The sequence below is a fragment of the Cyprinodon tularosa genome, unplaced genomic scaffold, assembly GCF_016077235.1.
Source record: "Cyprinodon tularosa strain WSP-4 unplaced genomic scaffold, ASM1607723v1 ctg19, whole genome shotgun sequence".
In the NCBI taxonomy this organism is placed as follows: Eukaryota; Metazoa; Chordata; class Actinopteri; order Cyprinodontiformes; family Cyprinodontidae; genus Cyprinodon; species Cyprinodon tularosa.
In genome coordinates, this window is record NW_024038678.1 from 2,935,767 (window position 1) to 2,957,897 (window position 22,131).

General features: G+C 41.0%; 1 protein-coding gene across 10 annotated transcripts in view; it reads left to right on the top strand.

Moving 5' to 3' along the window:
- Positions 1–22,131, top strand: part of huwe1 (HECT, UBA and WWE domain containing E3 ubiquitin protein ligase 1) — a 49,214-nt gene that overhangs the window by 17,751 nt on the left and 9,332 nt on the right. For 6 of the 10 annotated variants that reach the window (XM_038282994.1, XM_038283002.1, XM_038282999.1 and 3 more), the window contains 41 exons: positions 225–401; positions 491–736; positions 833–966; positions 1,048–1,169; positions 1,255–1,434; positions 1,534–1,750; positions 1,825–1,947; positions 4,709–4,946; positions 5,558–5,905; positions 6,919–7,041; positions 7,150–7,245; positions 7,320–7,589; positions 7,688–7,855; positions 7,957–8,084; positions 8,190–8,271; positions 8,704–8,880; positions 8,968–9,504; positions 9,607–9,802; positions 9,948–10,115; positions 10,234–10,382; positions 10,475–10,541; positions 10,852–11,075; positions 11,160–11,371; positions 11,487–11,669; positions 13,660–13,832; positions 13,913–14,052; positions 14,160–14,235; positions 14,440–14,538; positions 14,810–14,934; positions 15,016–15,175; positions 15,343–15,571; positions 15,676–15,854; positions 16,698–16,787; positions 17,362–17,522; positions 17,965–18,007; positions 19,039–19,407; positions 19,544–19,754; positions 19,921–20,045; positions 20,566–20,786; positions 20,887–21,278; positions 21,445–22,081. In XM_038282994.1, coding sequence (XP_038138922.1) covers positions 225–401; positions 491–736; positions 833–966; positions 1,048–1,169; positions 1,255–1,434; positions 1,534–1,750; positions 1,825–1,947; positions 4,709–4,946; positions 5,558–5,905; positions 6,919–7,041; positions 7,150–7,245; positions 7,320–7,589; positions 7,688–7,855; positions 7,957–8,084; positions 8,190–8,271; positions 8,704–8,880; positions 8,968–9,504; positions 9,607–9,802; positions 9,948–10,115; positions 10,234–10,382; positions 10,475–10,541; positions 10,852–11,075; positions 11,160–11,371; positions 11,487–11,669; positions 13,660–13,832; positions 13,913–14,052; positions 14,160–14,235; positions 14,440–14,538; positions 14,810–14,934; positions 15,016–15,175; positions 15,343–15,571; positions 15,676–15,854; positions 16,698–16,787; positions 17,362–17,522; positions 17,965–18,007; positions 19,039–19,407; positions 19,544–19,754; positions 19,921–20,045; positions 20,566–20,786; positions 20,887–21,278; positions 21,445–22,081 — 7,995 coding nt within the window. The remainder of the gene's footprint in view (positions 1–224; positions 402–490; positions 737–832; positions 967–1,047; positions 1,170–1,254; positions 1,435–1,533; positions 1,751–1,824; positions 1,948–4,708; positions 4,947–5,557; positions 5,906–6,918; positions 7,042–7,149; positions 7,246–7,319; positions 7,590–7,687; positions 7,856–7,956; positions 8,085–8,189; positions 8,272–8,703; positions 8,881–8,967; positions 9,505–9,606; positions 9,803–9,947; positions 10,116–10,233; positions 10,383–10,474; positions 10,542–10,851; positions 11,076–11,159; positions 11,372–11,486; positions 11,670–13,659; positions 13,833–13,912; positions 14,053–14,159; positions 14,236–14,439; positions 14,539–14,809; positions 14,935–15,015; positions 15,176–15,342; positions 15,572–15,675; positions 15,855–16,697; positions 16,788–17,361; positions 17,523–17,964; positions 18,008–19,038; positions 19,408–19,543; positions 19,755–19,920; positions 20,046–20,565; positions 20,787–20,886; positions 21,279–21,444; positions 22,082–22,131) is intronic. The other 4 variants (XM_038283001.1, XM_038283000.1, XM_038282998.1 and 1 more) reach the window with 4 other exon arrangements.

Below are 22,131 nucleotides of genomic sequence, written 5' to 3' on the forward strand. Positions count from 1 at the left end.
TATAACTGGTAGTGATAACAATTTTACAGATATTCCTTCATTGTTAAGAAATTCAACTGAATAAAATACTTGAAATGCATAAAAATGTTGCAATTAAAAAAGAGGTATTGTTGCATAACTTAACCAAAATTTAAATATTTTTAAATGTAACATTTAGTTGGTTTAATTAATTTAGTTGGTTTCACTCCAGTAATTTCTTTACTGTGCACTTTCTGTTTTTTTAGATGAAGTTTGTGGAATCCATACTGAGCAACAACACCACAGATGACCATTGTCAAGAGTTTGTCAACCAGAAGGGGTTGCTGCCTTTAGTCTCCATTTTGGGCCTTCCCAACTTGCCCATAGATTTTCCGACCTCTGCAGCCTGCCAAGCTGTGGCTGGTGTCTGCAAGTCTATATTGGTGAGCTAATAAACAGTTATGATATATTGATCCATATGGGTTGTTCAAGGTGTAAAATAAGAAAATCCTCCTAATTTTTTAACCTCCAGACTCTCTCACATGAGCCGAAGGTCCTCCAGGAGGGCTTGTGCCAACTGGACAGTATTCTGACATCTCTAGAGCCACTTCATCGTCCAATAGAGATGCCTGGTGGGTCTGTGCTTCTGAGAGAATTGGCTAACGCAGGCCATGTTACTGATGCCACATTGTCAGCACGGGCTACACCACTCCTGCACGCCCTAACCGCAGCCCACGCCTACATCCTAATGTTTGTCCACACATGCAGAGTTGGACAGGTACATTTTAATTATATTATTTTTGGGTAAAATGTCTTTGGGGAATGTCTTGATTAAAGTCATTCAGTATTTCTAAGTGCGTTTGTTCTCCCTCAGAGTGAAATCCGAGCAATCTCAGTGAACCAGTGGGGCTCCCAGCTGGGGTTAAGTGTACTGAACAAGCTGAGTCAGCTCTACTGCTCCTTGGTTTGGGAAAGCACTGTTCTGTTGTCCCTTTGCACTCCAAATAGGTAAGTGGCACATTCATTAAATTCTTTATTTTACTCTTACTTGTTCTGTCAATTGCATCGCTTTGTATGTTTCCTCAACAGCCTGCCTCCAGGATGTGAGTTTGGCCAGGCTGACATGCAGAAACTGGTGCCCAAAGAGGAGAAGCCATCCGGTATGACAACAACAACAACAACAGCAGCAGCCTCAGGATCCAGGAGAACTGGTAATGTCACCCTTAATATATGTTTTTGTATTGCTGACATCTTCCCAAATCCTCTTTATCAGTCTTTTCTACCCTGATTAAACAGAAACAGACGCTGTGTCTGTAGATTCAGCTGCCGGTGGTCTACTGGAGGGCATGTGTCTAGATGGAGACACCCTGGCTCCTATGGAGACTGATGAACCCTCTGCCACAGATCCAAAGTCAAAGTCCAAACTTACTCCAGCCATGGCCACTCGCATCAAACAAATCAAACCTCTGCTCTCTGGTAAATCAACTGCTACTTATATTCCATGCTCATGTCATTAATCTAACCTTTCCTAAATGTCTCTTTAATGGTTGCGTAACTGTTTAACTTTGTTTGCAGCATCATCCAGGTTAGGCAGGGCTCTGGCTGAACTCTTCGGCCTGTTGGTGAAACTGTGTGTAGGCTCCCCGGTGCGTCAGAGACGTTCCCACCACGCCACAAGTACAGGCACCACTCCTACGCCTGCAGCACGAGCAACTGCCTCAGCCCTCACCAAGCTTCTCACCAAAGGCCTGAGCTGGCTGCCCCCTCCATACACGCCCACACCACGGTTCAGGCAAGAACCAACTAATGCTGCTACTTCGTTTGCCATTAACAGAAGGAGACTAACTCTTATGTTTATCTTTGCAGGCTGACCTTCTTCATCTGCTCCGTGGGTTTCACGTCTCCAATGCTGTTTGATGAAAGGAAATACCCCTACCATCTCATGCTGCAAAAGTTCTTTTGCTCTGGAGGACATGATGCTTTATTTGAGTAAGTCGTGTTAAATTACATATTTATGTAGGGATGCACGATATAATCGGCCACCTATCGGTACCGGCCTTAAAACTGATTATCGGACATCGGCCACCCCACCGATATTTAAGCTGATATTTGATCAGCTTCTGAGTTTTTAAAGTAAAAAAAAAAATAAATAAATAATACTTCTTCTTCTTCTTCCTAAAAAACTTATTTTTTACAGACCTAAAAACTTCTAAAGACGAGGGAAAAAATATTGATACATTAAAATATCACAATATCTTCATATGCTGATATATTGCCATTTAAAAACAACATATCAATCTCTTTTACTGATGAAATATTACTATATGTCATTGTTATGCTACGAAATCCCCCGAAAATTCACAAAATTTTGCCATATTTTCATAGGTTGATATATTGACGTGGTATTGATCTATTTTACTAACAAAATCTCACAAGAATTCGCAAAATATCACGAGAGTTTGTAACAGAACGATGAAATTTCATGAGATTTTGAAAGTAAAATAGATCGATACCGCGTTTTTAAAAATCAATTTGATATCAGCATATGAAAATATATCTGAGTATATTATTTTTCAAAGTGTCAGAAATGGATAACAAAACTGCTATTTTCAATGACTACTTATTTTTGTCCAGCTTTAACATCGGTATCGGTTATCGGCTACATGAGTTTTAAAATATCGGATATCGGCCAAAATCCCAATATTGTGCATCCCTATATTTATGTATATGTTGGTAAAGACAAGAGCAAATTGGGGCTTAGTGTACATGTACATTGTTTTCGTTGTCATTAAAAGTTGATGTATTTCAGTAACTTGATTCATTTGGCAAAATATAGATTAGTAGGTTAATATTTTCAAAATGAACATTTAATTTGACAAATGAGTTTCATTTGAACACTTTTTCCAATGAATGTGGCTGTAAGGCCGCGGTTCTCAAAGTGTGTGGCGCGACCCACTGGTGGGGAATTGAGACGTGACAGGTGGGGCGCGCCAAGTTCCGGTGTGTGTGTGTGTGTGTGTGTGTGTGTGTGTGACTATAAATGTAGAATGTGTGAGAGCAAACTGTCCTTATAGCTGTATGTTGCCGCTTTTTAGACCAATCAAACCCACAAAGTAATCATTACTAGCCTACATGCAGTCTAATTAAAAGAACATTAGATATGAGAAAAATTTCCCCTGGAACTGAAGTGCCAAAATAATGATTGACGTGACGTCGGCATATTATTTGTAACAGAATAAACTTTCGCGCCCCAGTGTTGCCAACTCAGCGACTTTGTCGCTATATTTCAGACCCCTCCAGCGACTCTTTTTCAAAAAAACAAATCTAGCGCCTTTTGGAGACTCTTACGTGAAAGCACGTATCGTTCCTTTTCTTGTCCTCCAGCGGCAGGTGCTGCCGTGGGGCGCCTCCCCCGTCCCAACCCCGTTCTCCCCCGCTATTGCAGGAGTCCCTATCAGCGCTGCAGTCAGAGCAGAGACACAGTATGTTTAACTTTTGCGTCCAGACTGCAAATAAAGCGCACATGCGCCGGGATTGACGGCGCAGGTTGATCATAAATAACTGAATTTGAAATATTTTATCTTAAATAAATAACGGCGTTTGATTCACACAGCCACATGTTCATGTTTCTGGTTAGGAGTGGAGAGCGAGTATCCACTCATCGGGCAGAGAGCTGTGTGCATTCTTCTTCCCTTTGCCACATCATATCTCTGTGAGATGGGCTTTTCAGCTGCTGCTTCAATGAAAACAAAATACAGATCTCAGCAGAACATTGAGCATGACTTGAGAGTGGCAGTATCAAGCCTGCAACCCCGTTTTGAGAAACTGTGCAATGCAAAACAGGCTCATTGCAGCCACTAATGCAGGGATAAATAGACCTGTATTGCCAGATGGATTTCACTTCTTTTCTTTTATTAACAGATTGCAGAGTGGCACTTTAATTTTTTCTATCTTTGAGCTTGATACAAATTTTGACACAGCTGCATTTTTATTTTCTTTATTTTTGAGCTTGCTGTTATTTGATGTAGATTTGTATTTAGATACTACTTGTTACTTCAATAAAATTGGAACATTTTAAGATTGTTGAATATTTCATTAGCATTGTGTTGGGGCGATGGGGACAGGCGGGGCTTGAAAATTCCCCCTTGTCCAAAGTGGGGAATGACAGAAAAAGTTTGAGAACCACTGCTGTAAGGGATCTTTAAAATTCACCCGAAAGAAGACTTTATGACGGCATCAGTATTACCTTGAAACAAGCACACAACCGACATAGTTACTGTCATCAGTAGAAAATAATTTTTAAGAAAGTGCTAATGGTTGGAAACTGTTAATCATATACCAGTATTATGTTTTAGATTTGATCACCATGTTTACATTTTATCACTTCTGCACTTTAGAAATAGGAATGTCATGAGAGCTGTTCTGAACAAAATTTCTTTTTCTATACACTCTATGTACAAAATGACAAAGTCTAAGTCTAAAAAAGGAGCAGCTGAAAGAGAGTGAACTGCAAGGAGCTTTTTTCTGTGCTACTGTACAGGCATAGATTTTATGCAACTCTGTTGTTAATATTTAATGTTACAGTGGCAGAGGAAATTCCTCGATCTGATTCCTCTTTCTAAGCACAGTTCAGCTGCACAGTTAACGAATTTTCAGACATTTATAACTTGGAGCTGAACTGAATGTAAGAGTTGTGACACAGTGAAAATATTTAACCATTTTGTTTTTCTGAATCGCCTCATAACTGCAGGACATTTAACTGGGCCCTGTCAATGGGTGGGAAAGTCCCTGTGGCCGAGGGGTTGGAACATGCAGATCTTCCAGATGGGACGGGGGAGTTCCTGGATGCCTGGTTGATGCTGGTGGAGAAGATGGTTAATCCAAGTACTGTGTTGGACTCGCCCCACTCCCTGCCTGCTAAAATGCCAGGAATCACTCCCACTATGCCCCAGTTTAGTGCCCTTCGCTTCCTCATAGTCACCCAGAAGGTCAGTATTTGAACACGAGCCACTTTTAATCAGTTTCTTTTTCATTTTTGGACATCAAGAATAATATTGTGCTGATCCCTCAAAATAATGATTCTCAAACATATTTTTCTTTTTTTTTTCTCAAAGAAAGCCACATTGGTGGTGCTAGGAAACTTAAAAATTAAATTCCTTCTCTACCATTTTCAGTTGAATGATCTTTGTGTTTTTCTTTGGATCAGTTAGAAAACAAGTTCCTCACACTTTGCTGTTTATAATTAAAAAATGTCCTTCCTAGACTGTTTTACGATTTGAGAGTTTTTTTTTCTCCTTTAAAAGTTGAACCATCAGTCACTTTTTCCTCAGTGTTGATTCAACAAGAGGAACTCTTGGAAAAACGGACTCCATAAGCACAACATTTTATTAGATTATTACATAAGGTCGATTAGATACATGCATTATGTACTATGTTTGCTCAAAATATCATCCTTTAAGCATAGATATACGTCTTATTATTTTTTTAATCCAATTAGAACAGGTCCTGAGTGCTGAAGTTGACTGCTTCATTTAAGTAGTTTGTTTCCCATTAACAGGAATTTCTCTAACCAAGTTCTTGTTTTGTTTTTTAAATTAAGGCTGCATTCAGCTGTATCCGCAGTCTGTGGAATAGGAAGCCTCTAAAGGTGTATGGAGGCAGAATGGCTGAATCTATGCTGGCCATTCTTTGCCACATACTGAGAGGGGAGCCTGTGATCCAGGAGCGTCTCGCTAAGGAAAGAGAGGGAACGACTCGCCCAGATGAAGAAGGGACATCTAGTAGCTCTTTGGCACCCAGTGTGGCTCCAGGAGGCTCCTCAACAACAGCAGAAACATCAGTAGCTATTGGAACAACGTCTGGAGCTCCAGCTGTAGGATCAGCTGATGATTCCACTAATTCCACTCCTCGACATGAGCCTCAAGTCAATCAGGCTCAACTAACACAGGTATTCCGTCTCAATCTTTTTTTTTTCTCATCTTGACTGAAGGTTTGTGCCATTTTAATGGATTTTAGTTAGATTTACCAGAAATTAGTGACAAGTTTCTATTTTTCATGAAGGCTCCCAGCTTTTGCTGTCATCACAAAACCTACTTTTCACAAAACAGTGTGAGCATTGTGAGTCATTGTAAAACAGGATTCTTCTCATAAAAAAAAAAGCATTTTGAGTTTACAGTTCAGCTTTAACTGTAGCCATCACCTTATTTATAGAAATTATCCACCATAGAATGTTGAGGGCTAAAGGTTTCTCCAGATTCACAGTATTCCAGGTTGAAAAGAGTCATATAATAAACTTGGTTTTCCTGATAGATTGAAATTATGTCCTGTAGTAGACAACATAACTGACAGAGTAAAAGGTCCCGCAGCCACTGAAGTATACAACTCTGTGGTAGGCAAGGCAGGTTTATTTTTGTAGCACATTTCAACAAACAAGATCATTTTAAATGACTGAACATACGGAAAGACAAACAAGAGTTGCACTTGCAATGATAAAGGACAAAGTTGGTTTATAAAATTAAGCTAAAAATGTCCTAGTTACCCTTTTAAATTGACCTAAGGTAACTCTAAACAATGGTTTCATAACCTTTATTCAAAGCATACAATGTTTTAAGCCTGGAATTTGTTCCAGATTATTGGAGAAAAAACTGAAAGCTACTTCGCAATGTTTAGTTCTTTGTATGTAGTGACTTGAGCCAGAAAACTTTAGAGGTCCAATTGATTTATACACTGATAACAGGTCAGGGTCAGGGTAGGGTAATTAAATCATTGGCTCACATTTTTTCCACATCAGAGACATTCACAGGTCATACCTGTGAAGCAGAGGATGACCCCTATACCAGAAGGTATAGGGGCCATCATCTACTTTCTGCTGTTTTTTTTATTTAATGGTTAATGGTACATTTTTTTTTTTATTACTTCTTTGTTGTATGAAAGTTAAATAACTAATATGTTGGGTTTTAGCTCATGGACATGGGTTTTTCAAGAGAGCATGCCATGGAGGCTCTACTCAACACCAGCACTATGGAGCAAGCCACAGAGTATCTGCTAACCCATCCTCCTCCACTTCTTGGTGGAGCGGTGAGGGTAAGGTTTCAGAAACCAAAAACGGGATACATTGAATTTTATTTTATTTTTTTCCTTATCTTCGTTTTAGATGATAAGATTTCTGATATGTGGCTTTCATTTCATTAGGATTTGACCATGTCTGAGGAGGATCAGATGATGAGGGCCATTGCCATGTCACTTGGGCAAGAGGTCAGCATGGAGCAGCGTTCTGACTCCCCTGAGGTTTGTCACTTTAACTGCTTAAAGCTGATGGGGAAAAAAATCAGTGTGGCCTCAAACACTTATTTGTTTTTCAGGAAGCGGCACGCAGGCGAGAGGAGGAGGACAGGCGAGCAAGGGAACGTGCAGAGGAAGAAGAGGCACGCTGTTTGGAGCGCTTCATGGAAGCAGAGCCTCTGGACCCACAGGAGCTTCACACCTTCACAGACTCCATGCTTCCTGGTTGCTTCCATCTTTTGGATGAGTTGCCTGACACAGTTTACCGACTCTGTGACCTCCTGATGACTGCAATCAAGCGGAGTGGACCCGAATACAGAGACCTCATTCTAGGTCAAGTAGTGCACCAGGTCAGTGAATCAATTTATGGTTCAGACATTTAAATAAATCCTGTTTTGATCTTGATAAAGCAGCTATGTACATCCTACTGATCTTATTACTATTATAGGTGTGGGAGGCTGCAGATGTGCTTATCAAGGCTGCTGAACCACTGACGACTAGTGACACAAAGACCGTGTCTGAGTGGACGCGGCAGATGGCAACACTCCCCCAGGCCTCGAAGCTGGCAACACGAATTCTCCTGCTCACGTTGCTCTTTGAGGTGCCAGAATTGAAGGTTTTAGTCATAAAATGTTATAAAGGGTCAAATTTTCATCTAATATTAGTTTATATCTGGCAACATTTTCCTTTATACCTTCCACATGTTTTTCTCTGTAGGAACTGAAATTGTTAGGAGCCAGAGTGGTGGAAAAAAGCGGCATTCTTGATTTGCTGATCAAACTCCTTGAGGTTGTGCAGCCCTGTCTGCAAGCAGCTAAAGAGCACAAAGAGATTCAGACACCCAAGTAGGTTTCTTTATTTTTTGTGGTGGGGTTGTGGATCTTTAAATGAAAGGACTATATTTTATAAACCATAAACATGCTCAAAAACCCAGTGTTTATTTTTCACAGATGGATTACGCCAGTGCTGCTGCTTATCGATTTTTATGAGAAGATGGCAGTATCCTCAAAACGAAGGGAGCAAATGAACAAGGTGGAAAACACTACATAAATGTATTAAATGTGAATGTTTAAATGGTTACTTTATTAGGGAATACACCTTAGCTCTAAATAATAACTTAGATTATTTAGAATCATCAAAGATAAAATGATTGCTGTAAGTTTATTTAAAGGTGAAACCCACATATGATAGACTCACTACACGCAGTTAGAATTCTCAGTTTCTACAAATTGTTACAATTATGAAAAGCAACTAATAAAAAGCCCAATCGCTGTTGCTCAAAAAGGTAAATATCCAATATCAATTATTGATAAAAAAAAATAACGTTTTGTTCTTGAAATGCTTCGATCTGACATGTTATGGCGTTTGACTGCTACTTCAATTGCAGTGAAAAGCTGAACAAAAACACTTGATAGATCATGTTGCAGTTCTTAAGTATTTGGCTGATTTTCTTTCCATCTTTAGTATATGCAGCCCAATGGAAATAACTGGCGATGGTTTGATGATCGCTCAGGACGTTGGTGCAGTTACAGTGCATCCAACAACAGCACCATCGACTCTGCATGGAGGGCTGGTGAGAGCAGTGTCCGCTTCACAGCTGGGCGGCGGAGATACACTGTGCAGTTTAACACTATGGTGCAGGTATGTATCTCTATTACTCTGTCTTTATAAAAAATTGATTGGTTGGTTGACCAGATTTAGCTGATTATAAACTCTCTAATCTGACAGGTAAATGAAGAGACTGGTAATAGAAGGCCAGTGATGTTGACTGTCCAGAAAGTGCCTCGCATTACCAAGCCGTCCAAGACTGGTAATGTTCCAGATTCTGAGAGAGAGGAGGGTGACAAGCCCAAAGTGGAGGAAAGCCAAACCAATGTAGACTCAGGAGTGGCTGTGGAGATGAGTGCTCCTAAAGAGGACTCCAGCCAGCTGAAGGAGACGCCACCTCTGGAGTCGGACTATGCTCAGGGAACTGACATTGTTGTTAAAGGCCTGTCTGATGATATGACCACTGTTCTTATCCGGGCCTGTGTGAGCATGATCAGCGTTCCTGTTGACCCTGACACCCTTCATGCCACTCTTCGTCTCTGTTTGCGCCTCACACGTAACCATCACTATGCAATGATGTTTGCTGAGCTAAAGAGTACGCGGATGATTCTGGGACTGACGCAGGGTTCCGGCTTCAATGGCTTCACTCCGCTGGTGACTCTGCTGTTCAGGCACATCATAGAAGATCCGGCTACGCTGCGGCACACCATGGAGAAGGTTGGTTTCCTTCCTCAGTATAATTTTAAGAATACTCCCAAAAATTCTATTTATTTTTTCTTTTAAATAACACTTTTATGCTTTTCACTTCCAATCTTCAAGGTGGTGAGGTCAGCTGTGACCAGTGGCGCAGGTAGCACCACATCAGGTGTGGTTTCTGGCAGCCTAGGTTCCAGAGAAATCAATTACATCCTCCGCGTCCTTGGCCCCGCTGCTTGTCGTAACCCTGAATGCTTCATTGAAACAGCCAGTAACTGCATCCGTATTGCTCTTCCTGCACCCCGTGGAGCTGGGACCAGTAAGTCATCAAACCTTTCAGTTGTCTAATCAAAAGCGTTTTCAATTTTGAAGTTAAATACTCATTTAATCTCCATGTATGTAAAAAAAAAAAATTTTCCCACACATTAGCTTTTACTGTTTCCAATTCATTTTTTCTTTTACAGCATCTGATGATGAATTTGAGAACCTTCGAATTAAGGGACCTAATGCTGTGCAGCTAGTGAAGACCACTCCTCTGAAGCTGTCTCCTTTGCCCCCTATCCCTGATACAATCAAGGAAGTCATCTATGACATGCTCAACGCCTTGGCCGCCTACCACGCTCCTGAAGAACGTAAGACATTTCCCTCACAGTAATTATTCTGGATGATCTGATATCAAGTGTTGATGGATTACCTGAATGTCTCACTCATGAACATTTGAATCAAGTGGCCTGTTTGTTTGCGTTTCAGCCGAGCGTCCAGAGGAACGTGCTGCAGCTGCACCTAGCACCCAAGATCTTTGCCAGATTTTACAGGATGTGGGGGATGATGTTTACCAGCAGTACCGGCTTACCCGACAGGGGAGTGACTTTGACTCCCAATCAGCATTCCATATCAATGTAAGGCTTGTAAAGAAGAAACAAAACACCTGCATAGTTTGGGCATTGCCATTTACATTAGACATTAACTGCTCTGCATCTCCTCCTTTCAGGCGCAAGTCTTTGCTGCTGACGGTGGTGCGGCAGAGTCTTCTCAGTCTGGGACCCCACAAGGTGAAGGTAATAATTTTGTTTTTCTTTTTGGGGGTAAAGATGTAAAATTTAGCTGCAAAGAGCACAAAGTAGATAGAACTAAACGATACAGCAAATACAGATCGTCTTATCAAAAGCTTTGAAATGCTCAGTCCTGTATTTATGAAAATCTAAAACAAATTGCATCTTGTTTTATACCACTAGCTTAAACAACTTGTATATATCTTTGTAAAGGTTACTGTCAGTAGGTTTTTTTTTTTTTTTTTTTTTTAGCTAATATATTTGTAAAATCGGGCCTTTTATTATTTCTGTTTCTTTGCGTTTAAAACTTTCTCAGCCTCCACCCCAGAGGAAATGCGGGAGGAAAAGAAGGAACAGGAAGGTGAGAAAGGTGTCAACTCGGATGAGAGCAAAGCTGCTAAAGTAAAGGCAAGCAAGCCTCTCATGCCAACCTCTACCATCCTGAGACTGCTAGCTGAACTTGTGCGCTCCTATGTGGGCATCGCCACTCTAATCGCCTCTTACTCGTACACCGCTGGACAATCTGAGCTCATAAAGGAGGTAAATAATTGAGCAGGATTAGATGAACTTCTGAAGATATATTTTTGTTTTACGTTTCTTGTTGATTTACTTTTCTCTTTACAGGATTGCAGTGTTCTAGCTTTTGTGCTCGACCATTTACTGCCTCACACACAGAATTCAGAGGACAAAGACACCCCAGCATTGGCACGCCTCTTTCTGGCCAGCTTAGCAGCGGCTGGGACGGGCACTGATGCCCAGGTGGCCTTGGTGAATGAAGTAAAAGCTGCTCTTAGTAGAGCGCTAGCAATGACAGAAGGTGCTGAAAAACATGCCAGGTAAATAAATATTAAATATTTCCCACAGCACGGTCAGCCGATTGTGTTGAATACGAGTTATACCTTGGATCTTTTTTAACATGATTGTTCTTGTCCTACTGTTTCTTTTTCATAGGCTCCAGGCAGTCATGTGCATCATCAGCACCATCATGGAGTCCTGTCCCTCCACATCCACTTTCTACAGCACAGCAGCTGCCAAGACTCAACATAATGGCATGAACAACATTATAAGACTCTTTCTCAAGAAAGGACTGGTCAATGACTTGGCACGTGTGCCTCACAGCTTGGATTTGTCCAGGTGAACCATTGACCTATTTTTATTTGATGAGAAAATGTAATTAGTCTAATAAAAAATAGATTTCTGTTGAAGTTTCAGGCTAATCTTAGCCTTTTTTTTTTTTTTTTTTTTTTTATAAAACTAAATTTACTAGTGTGATTTTTTTCTTTTTTACTTTGTGTTAATTGACATTGAAAACTTGACTTGAAACCTTCATCCTGATGCTCGGTCGTAGGCATCAAAATGTAGACTTCCAATTTTGCGACTATGATGACTGTGAACTTAAAGCAGAGATAACGGAAGTGGTTATGCAGAATATAGTTTCTAAAATCTGATTACCATTATACAGGTGCTGGTCATAAAATTAGAATATCATGAAAAAGTAGATTGATTTCAGTAATTCCATTTAAAAAGTGAAACTTGTATATTATATTCATACATTACATACAAACTCATATATTTCAGATGTTTATTTTGTTTAATTTTGATGATTACAAATGACAACAAATGAAAATCTCAAATTCATCATATCAGAAAATTAGAATATTGTGAAAAGGTTCAAAATTGATGGCCCCTGGTGCCACACTCTAATCAGCTAATTAACTCAAACCACCTGCAAAAGCCTTTAAATGGTCTTTCAGTCTAGTTCTATAGGCTACACAATCATGGGGAAGACTGCTGACTTGACAGTTGTCCAAAAGACGACCATCGACACCTTGCACAAGGAGGGCAAGACACAAAAGGTCATCGCTAAAGAGGCTGGCTGTTCACAGAGCTCAGTGTCCAAGCACATTAATAGAGAGGCGAAGGGAAGGAAAAGATGTGGTCGAAAAAAGTGTACAAGCTAGAGAGATAACCGCACCCTGGAGAGGATTGTGAAACAAAACCCATTCAAAAATGTGGGGGAGATTCACAAAGAGTGGACTGCAGCTGGAGTGAGTGCTTCAAGAACCACCACACACAGACGTATGAAAGACATGGGTTTCTGCTGTCGCATTCCTTGTGTCAAGCCACTCTTGAACCACAGACAGCGTCAGAAGCGTCTTGCCTGGGCTAAAGAGAAACAGGACTGGACTGCTGGTGAGTGGTCCAAAGTCATGTTCTCTGATGAAAGTAAATTTTGCATTTCCTTTGGAAATCAAGGTCCCAGAGTCTGGAGGAAAAGAAGAGAGGCACTTCATCCACGTTGCTTGAAGTCCAGTGTAAAGTTTCCACAGTCAGTGATGGTTTGGGGTGCCATGTCATCTGCTGGTGTTGGTCCATTGTGTTTTCTGAGGTCCAGGGTCAACGCAGCCACATACCAGGAAGTTTTAGAGCACTTCATGCTTCCTGCAGCTGACCAACTTTTTGGAGATGCAGATTTCATTTTCCAACAGGACTTGGCACCTGCACACAGTGCCAAAGCTACCAGTACCTGGTTGAAGGACCATGGTATCCCTGTTCTTAATTGGCCAGCAAACTCTCCTGACCTTAACCCCATAGAAAATCTATGGGGTATTGTGAAGAAGAAGATGCAATACACCAGACCCAACAATTCAGAAGAGCTAAAAGCCACTATTAGAGCAACCTGGGCTATCATAACACCTGAGCAGTGCCACAGACTGATCGACTCCATGCCACGCCGCATTGCTGCAGTAATACAGGCCAAAGGAGGCCCAACTAAATACTGAGTGCTGTACATGCTCATACTTTTCATGTTCATACTTTTCAGTTGGCCAACATTTCTATAAATCCTTTGTTTTTATTGGTCTTCAGTAATATTCTAATTTTCTGATATGATGAATTTGAGATTTTCATTTGTTGTCATTTGTAATCATCAAAATTAAACAAAATAAACATCTGAAATATATGAGTTTGTATGTAATGTATGAATATAATATACAAGTTTCACTTTTTAAATGGAATTACTGAAATCAATCTACTTTTTCATGATATTCTAATTTTATGACCAGCACCTGTATACCATTATAGAACGTCACTTAAATCCATTCTTTTATTTATTTATTTTTAGTCCTAACATGGCCAACACGGTGAATGCGGCTCTAAAACCTCTGGAGACTCTGTCACGCATTGTTAACCAACCCAGCAGTCTATTTGGAGGCAAAGGTGGATCCAGCAAGAGCAAGACGGAACATGAGACTGCTGGCACAACCAGGGATAGCAACAGCAACACGCAAGACCAAGGTACTACCTGAAAGTAATGATGTTGTCACCAGATGATTACCATGCACATGCTCAGTGTTCATGAGTAATATCTAATCCAGGAGAGTCTGGAGAAACTGAGCCAGTGGATGGCAGCCACAGGGTTCAGGGAGCAGACGCTGACCTCATGGATGGAGAAACAGAAGGGGACACGGTGGTCATTGCTGGGCAACCAGAGGTTCTGAGTACACAAGCCATGCAGGTAACCATGACAGCATCATGTGGTAATATGTTCAGTGTTTTACATATAGTCATGATTATTTCTTTTCTCTGTTAACTTGCTTTTTGTTGATCATTTTTGTTCATTAGGTTGAGAATGAGTTGGTGGACCTTATTGATGAGCTGCTGGAGAGAGATGTCAGTACTGCAAACAGTACAATTATAGGTAAACCAATCAGAAGAAAGCGACTCATTTTAAAGTTTCAAATTAATTGTAGTTTGGTAATGTTGCACTCCCCACGCTCCAGTAAGAAATGTTCTGGACAATATCATTTAATTAGGAATTCATAGTTAACATTTCATGATTTGAGATGTCTGGTATTATTTAATGGTTATGGAATCATCTCACATTGTCTTTAAACTTAATTAGTTGGCCGTAGTGGTGGGGACGAATCACAAGAGGATGTGCTGATGGATGAGGTCCCATCTAATATTAGCCAGGCATCTACACTTCAGGCTAACCGTGAAGGTATGTCATGGGCACATAAAGCTGTCTGATCATCAATTTGTCGTTCTACATTATAAGAAACCAAGCGTACAGATAAAAAATGCAACCTTTTGCATTTGCCAAAATAAAAAGGTTGAATAGCTTATCAATTTCTTTAAATTTGTTGGGTAAAAGCACTAGCACTTTAGATCATAATGTCCTGTGTTTACTGGAAAACTGATCATCAGAAGGATTTATGTGACTGTGGATGCCTTTGTCGATAAACAAACTTTGTGTATAATTTCCTTAATAGACTCCATGAACATCCTCGAACCGGAGGATGAGGAGCATACACAAGAGGAGGACTCGAGTGGCAGTAATGATGATGAGGACAGTCAGGATGAGGAAGAAGAGGAGGAGGAAGAAGAGGAGGACCAGGTATGCATCAATGTAGGAGAGTTTGTTTCCGTCTTACTGATGGATATGGCACATGTTCATCACTCCTGCTGTTTCTTTAAGGATGATGAAGAAGGAGATGAAGATGATGACGACGAAGGCTCTGAAATGGAGCTGGATGAAGATTTCCCTGATATCAACGCTGCACCCCACATCCGCTTCGAAAGGTTTGACAGGGATGATGACCTCATCATAGAGTTCGACAACATGTTTTCCAACAACGGTAGGTAGAAATATTGTTAAAAAAAAAGTTTGTTTTTCAAAGAGTTTATTTTTTTATGCAAAGCTTGGGATGCAATGTGCCATGTATTTTTTTAATAGATTTTTTCCAAATATTTAATGGGTGCTTTCCCCCTAATGCTTGCCTTTTGTATTCTGTTTCTCCAACAGCTGACATCCCTTCCTCCCCAGGGAACATCCCCAGTTCCCATCCTCTAATGGTGCGCCATGCTGATCACGGTTCACTCACCTTAGGCGTGGGCAGCTCCAGCAGCCGCCTGGCACAGGGCATGGGTCGCAGCCAGCGGACACTCCGTCAACTCACTGCCAACAGCGGGCACACCATCCATGTCCACTACCCTCATAACCGGCAGCCCAATCCTCCACTCATTTTGCAAAGGTAACACTACACTCTTGGAACTATTTAAGGCCTCTGGGTTCTGGGACCTTCTTTTCTTGTGTTTTATTACTAATTGGAATATTTGACCTCTTGTCCCTTTTCAGATTGCTGGGCCCAAGTGCTGCAGCAGACATTTTACAGCTGTCCAGCTCTCTGCCTCTGCAGTCCCGTGGTCGTGCCCGGCTTCTGGTTGGAAATGAGGATGTCCATATTATTGCTCGTTCTGATGACGAATTGCTGGATGATTTCTTTCATGAGCAAAGCAGCACAGGTGGACAAGCGGGTAAGGATTACAACACACTCCAGTCAATGTGTTTGTTTCCCTTTGCAAGTCCAGGAACCAAGCAGTTTTCATGAAAATAGTAAGGTTAAAAACTTGGTGCAGAAAAAGCTTTTGCTAACAAGTTAAGCATTTTGATTTGGTACTTTAGCTCTTTTAGTAGAAGGAGGGAGTAAATCCTCCAGGCAAATTCGGGCTTGAAGATTTTTCAAAATCTTATGTCCTGAATCACAAATTAAATGACAATCCACATTTTGTTATTTTACTTTGTTAAATCATCACAGCACTTAAGTGTGAAGGGGTCTATTCTCCTCTGTGACGTTTCTGTACTCAACTAGTCTACTAAAATCTGAGAATGAGTTTAGTTTATTTGGTTAAGTGTCAACCTGAGGTTTCAAAAGTTAGTTTGGTTGTTTCATGGAAAAACAGTTGCTAACAGAGCACTAAATTGCTACTGTTCTAGAGACTGTACCTTATTCGGAGCTAGAAGCATATTCTATCTTTCAAACGATCTCTACTGACTTAGTCCTCAGGCGGTGAAAAAAACCAACTAGTTCTTCTGCAGAACCAGTTGAGAATGGCATTGGCTCCCATCCTGATTATGAATTAGAACCCTTTTTGTCACATGCCTCATAACCAGCTGGATATGTCTGTTGACAATCCTGCTTTAGGAGTTGTTGCTCAGGAAAGTAGTTTTTTTGTGGAATGTTTAGAAACTCCAAAGGGTAAAAATGTAAATGTAAAAAGAGAAGGATCAGTAAATATAAGTCAAAGCAAGCCATATGTCAATATTTTATGTTTTTTTTTTTCCTGAAGTACTAATATGCGTGTGTTTTATCTCTTTAGGTACTCTGTCGAGTATTCCCACTGCCTTAACGAGATGGACAGACGAGTGCAAAGTGCTGGATGCTGAGAGTATGCACGACTGTGTAGCAGGTGAACTGATTTTAAACTTTTTCCAAAGCAGTTCCTGTTTATAATAGTCCCTTGAATAAGGAAATGTCTGATCCATTGTTAAATTATTTTTCTGTAGTTTGCAGGTCTGTTTTAAAAAATGGTTTGTTTAGGCAAAATAAACTTGAAATTCATTTTACATGTTTTGCACTACCTGCTACCTTTTTTAAGCTATTTTGACAGGGGTTCACTTACCTTGCTTTTGCTATTAAGGGAGGCAAATAGGATCTTATTAAACTTTGTGTTTCATCAAAATTGTTTTAATACTTGGATCCAAGTAGTGGAAACTCACCTGTTCTGTTCTGTACAAGTTGAGCCTCAGCCTTTTTATGACACTGTCCAACAGTTCAGGTTTTTTGTTTTACACTAAAAAGCAGTAAGTATTAATATCTAAATTTCATCAATATTCTAATATCCTTTTTCTGACTGAAACTGCCAGTGTGGATTAGTTTGCAGATTTATGGTCCAGTGAAAACGACACTGAGTTTCAATAAGAACAGAATTTGTATACCAACTTCTCTTTTTGGTCTGATTTATAATTTTTTTTTTATTTCAGTGGTTAAAGTTCCGATACTGCAGCATCTGGAGAGTCTAAGAGATGAGGAACTGGAAGAACGCAGGGAGAAGAGAAGAAGGCAGCTGGCTGAGGAGGAGGAGTCAAAACAGAATGAAAGGAGGGCATCTGGAGCAGAGCAAGTGAGGGAACAGAACCTACAGGTTTGCAGGACATTTTTCTCAGAGCACACTGATAAGTTTTTCTTCACCATAGCTTGAGTTACTAGATACAACTTTCTCAAACTTGTTCAGATGATTCGAGCTGTCATTTATTTTTTTGAATCCTTGTTTGAAAATTCCACCTTATAGTTACATTTTATTGCACTCTTAAGGACTGCTTGAAAGTGCTTTGAAAACCATTTGGAACTGCACAAATTCAAAATGCAGAAGAATGAGAGTCGACCAAGATTTAGCAATGATTAAACATTTTGAAAATAACAAAGATGGATGGATTTCTTCTTTCCTTTTGACTAATTTGTGACCAAACATTGAAAAGATGCCCACAACTAGGGATTAATGAAATTTAGTTTTTACACATTGGTGTTTAAAACAGTCTGTCAGTAGCAGGTAGTGACATTTTGTGTTGGATATTTTTTGTCCTCAGGGTTCTGGATTGGGAACAGTTAATGGTGCAGAGAACACTGCAGGTACTGATATTTATAATACTAAAAACATTTGTTTGTTGTTTTTTTTTGTTTTTTACAATTTCATAAGGACTACCAAGAAGCAAGCATCCAGCTTGCATTGCGTGCTGTGGGATGAGGTAGTAGTTTGTATAGTTTTAGGATCACACCAGATCTGGGAGATAACTATACAGTCTACTGTCTTTCTTATGGCCACGCTGTATCATCTGGACATCTTCGACATTAGTATTGTCTTCCTCCTTTTAATGCTCCTTGTTAAACATGTTTATCATGCTTACAAAATAAAATAAAAGATTTTGCACTGACAATAAGAGGATCTTTAGTTTCTATAATTCCTTAAAGAAATGTAAAGATGTTTTTTATCCATCCTTCTTCTTGAATGAAGGTCACTCCCAGTCATAAGGCTGATCTGGGAGATAATTTTAATCCTTTAATAAAATATTTTGATCCTGATTGTTTTAATTCTCTATTGGAAAGAATATTCCATCCTAAATGGTTCATCTGTGATTGAAAGTGTTGTAAACCATTAAAACTATGTTAATTTCATCAGACTTAGCTGTATGATTTATAGCCAACAGTTCATCTAAATCTCTAGATAAGGCTGCTGATCGACAACAACCATGGTTTATGCGATTGTTTTATTTTGTAGTCAATCATACATGTTTTCCTGCGACTGCCTACACTGTGGTGAGGTAGTAAGTTGTGTTGTTGGAGGGGATCAGGATTGTGCACCCCATATAGGAGATAACTATACAACTTACTTCCTTCCTTAGTAGAGGCTGATGACATCTAATGGGTGGCTTGGGCTTAGTGAGAAGACTAGATGCTTTATCTGAAAATTATGGCTTTGATTCTTCTCAGTATGTCTATTTATGTGGTTGAGGACTTAACCCCAGTTTGCCTGCCTATCTGCATATAGGTGTATGAATGTTTCGTAGATGTGCTTGTGCTCAGTCCACCAGCTGAAAGACTTTAATAAGTGTGTACAGTAACTCTGGACCTCGGTTTTAACACTCTCTCCAACTGGATCACAGAAGGTGAGCAGGCTCAGGAGGGTCAGATGGCATGCCTGGATGCACCCAGGGTCTCAGAGGGCTTCCTCACCGCTCCCCCATCTGGAGAGGTCACTCCCACCACCCCTGCTCCACACGAACAGGCCCTGGTCTCCCTGGAGACCGCCATTAGTCAGCAAGTCCACCAGCCAATTGCTGACCTGCTCCTGGCGGAATCGCATGCCAGCTCACTGGCTGCTCTGGCTGGGGCGGGCCTACCCACCCTGTCAGAAACCCAGAGACCAAACACGGAAGCAGAAGCATCCCAGATGGAAATGTCCCCGGCTCCCACAACTGGTGAGAGAGTTGGAGGAGGTGGTGGAGGAGGAGCATTGGATGAAGTCAGGGAAGGTAGACTAACTTTAAACAGACTATTTATACAGACGCCAACAACTAGGGCTCATAATGCATTTTTATTTGGAAAAAACACTTATTTGTTCTAAATCCAGTAATGGAGAATTTATCAGTACCCCCTATCTCTCCTCAGCCTCCCTAAGCCCGGATATTGTAGAAAACACTGAGCCTGCAGCGGCTGGTGTGTCTCAGTTGGAAGGATCCCCCATGGATACCAGCAGCCCTGCATCTGCTACTCAGGAAGAAGCTGCTCCCAATCCTCCTCAGACCACCCAGCTGTCCCAGGAGCTGTCTGGCAGCAGGGAGAGTGGGCTGACTGACAGGCAGACTGATGCTGAGACTGGGTGGGTAACATTTTCTGTGAGAAGAAATTGATTCATTCTTGGAATTGGAGCTGCTGATTTGCAGTCTTTATTTATTTATAGTATAACATTCAGTTTCATCATACAAGCTGGTTTTAATATGATTTAAGATATTAACATCAGCCAGTGGCTGTTTTCTTTCCATCAGGTCCACATCTGTTTCATCTCCCGGAGAGACGATGCCTCGGAGCGACAGCGCTGATAGCCAGTCCCAGGCCATCCAGGAGGAGCCTCTTCCATCCACCAGCAATGAGGACGAGGATCCGCTTGCTGGTAAAAAAAAAAAAAAAACATTTTATTATCCCTCTAGTGCAAGTTTTTTTTTGTTTGTAAAGTCTAAATTAAACATCAGGTTAAACATAAAATTAATGCAGTCGGGGTTTAGAATTAGAATACCATTTATTTGAAATTAATTGAAAGTTTTTCATTTTTTCAGTTAAAAATAAATTAATATACAGGTATACCCAACAATTTAAAAAAGATTTTTGTTGGGTCCAAAAACTGTGTTATGAGACGCAGCCATGCTGTATTTAACATTTCCCTTCTGGATCGATGAAAGATAATTGAATTATGTTTCAAAACATATTCAGTCATTTTGTATTATTCACTAGCTTAATTAACATTCCTGTATGCAACTCTTTTAGAGAAGCACAATATTTACTATTGGGTTTTATTTTTTCTCAAACTCTGGTTGTATGCAATTTTTTAATCATTGTTTTAATAAATTTCCACTATATCTCAACCTTCTCAGTTCACCTTTACAACTCGTTTTTTTTGTTTTTATCTTTTGCAGGTATAAGTTTGCCAGAGGGTGTGGATCCATCTTTTCTTGCAGCTCTTCCAGAAGACATCCGCAGAGAGGTTCTTCAAAATCAGCTTGGTATCAGACCACCTTCACGTCCTCCCGCTACCACAACCTTGCCCTCCTCTAATGCGCCTGTGCTTAGAGGACAAGGGGTTACAGAGGTCAGCCCTGAGTTCCTGGCGGCTTTGCCACCTACTATTCAGGAGGAGGTGAGGAAAATTACAATCTTTTATAACAGGAGATTAGATATTTACTTTATTAAGATGCATGGTTTTCCTGCCAATACAAGAGTCGGATTTGTCTTCTTAGGTTCTTGCCCAGCAAAGAGCTGAGCAGCAGAGAAGAGAGCTAGCGCAGCAGCCTCCAACGGGAGACACTCCCCTGGATCCAGTCACTTTCATCCAGACATTACCATCAGAGCTGCGGCGTAGTGTTCTTGAAGACATGGAAGATAGCGTGTTGGCTGTCATGCCTCCAGACATTGCTGCTGAGGCAGCTGCATTGCGAAGAGAGCAAGAGGCCCGTCAGAGACAGCTAATGCACGAGAGGTTGTTCGGCCATAGCTCATCTTCTGCACTTTCAGCCATCCTGCGCTCGCCTGCCTTTACCAGCCGGTTAGGAAGTAACCGAGGGGTCCAATACACCCGACTGGCTGTCCAGAGAGGAGGACCGTTTCAGATGGGTGGAGGAACAAACCATAGGTATGAAAATATGCCATATAGTAGTTTTGATTTTATTTCTTTGATCTTGGAGTAGCATAGTATATTTTTTTTAATACTTAGTTTTTGCACTTTTTAAAATGTCGAAGAAACAACGTGGTTATTCTATCATTTCAAATTCTATGATTATTTAATTTTATTCTCTCAGACCATCCAGCTCCAGTGTAGACTCATTGTTGCGTCTCCGTGGACGACTACTACTGGACCACGAGGCGTTGTCCTGCCTGTTGGTTTTGCTGTTTGTGGACGAACCGAAACTCAACACCAGTCGTCTGCACCGTGTGCTCAGGAACCTCTGCTACCACTCTCAGACTCGCGGGTGGGTCATTCGCAGCCTGTTGTCCATACTCCAACGCAGCAGTGAGAGCGAGGTCTGTGTGGAGACGTCACGTCTAGAAGATTGCAGGGGGAAACGAGGCAGCCAGGGGGGATGTGGAGGAAAAGGTTCAGCCGCCTCTTCCTTCTCCTCCTCATCGTCGTCATCCTTAGAGCTGCTAAACAGGGTGGAGTCACGAAGCTCCAGCCAGCTGTCTTGGCTCTCAGTCTCTATGGATGCTGCTTTGGGCTGCCGGACAAACATTTTTCAAATCCAGCGAGCGTCGGGTAGGAAACATGCTGATCGGCACGCAGCTGGCAGCTCCACAGGATCTGGAACACTAGGAGTATCGGGTGGAGCGACAGGAGTCTCGTGTGCTGGAGGCGGAGGCTCCACAGTTCACATCCACCCACAGGCTGCCCCAGTGGTCTGCCGTCATGTCTTGGACACACTTATCCAGCTAGCTAAGGTTAGATTTCCACTACTATATTAATAGTGCAAATATTAAACATAGCGGTT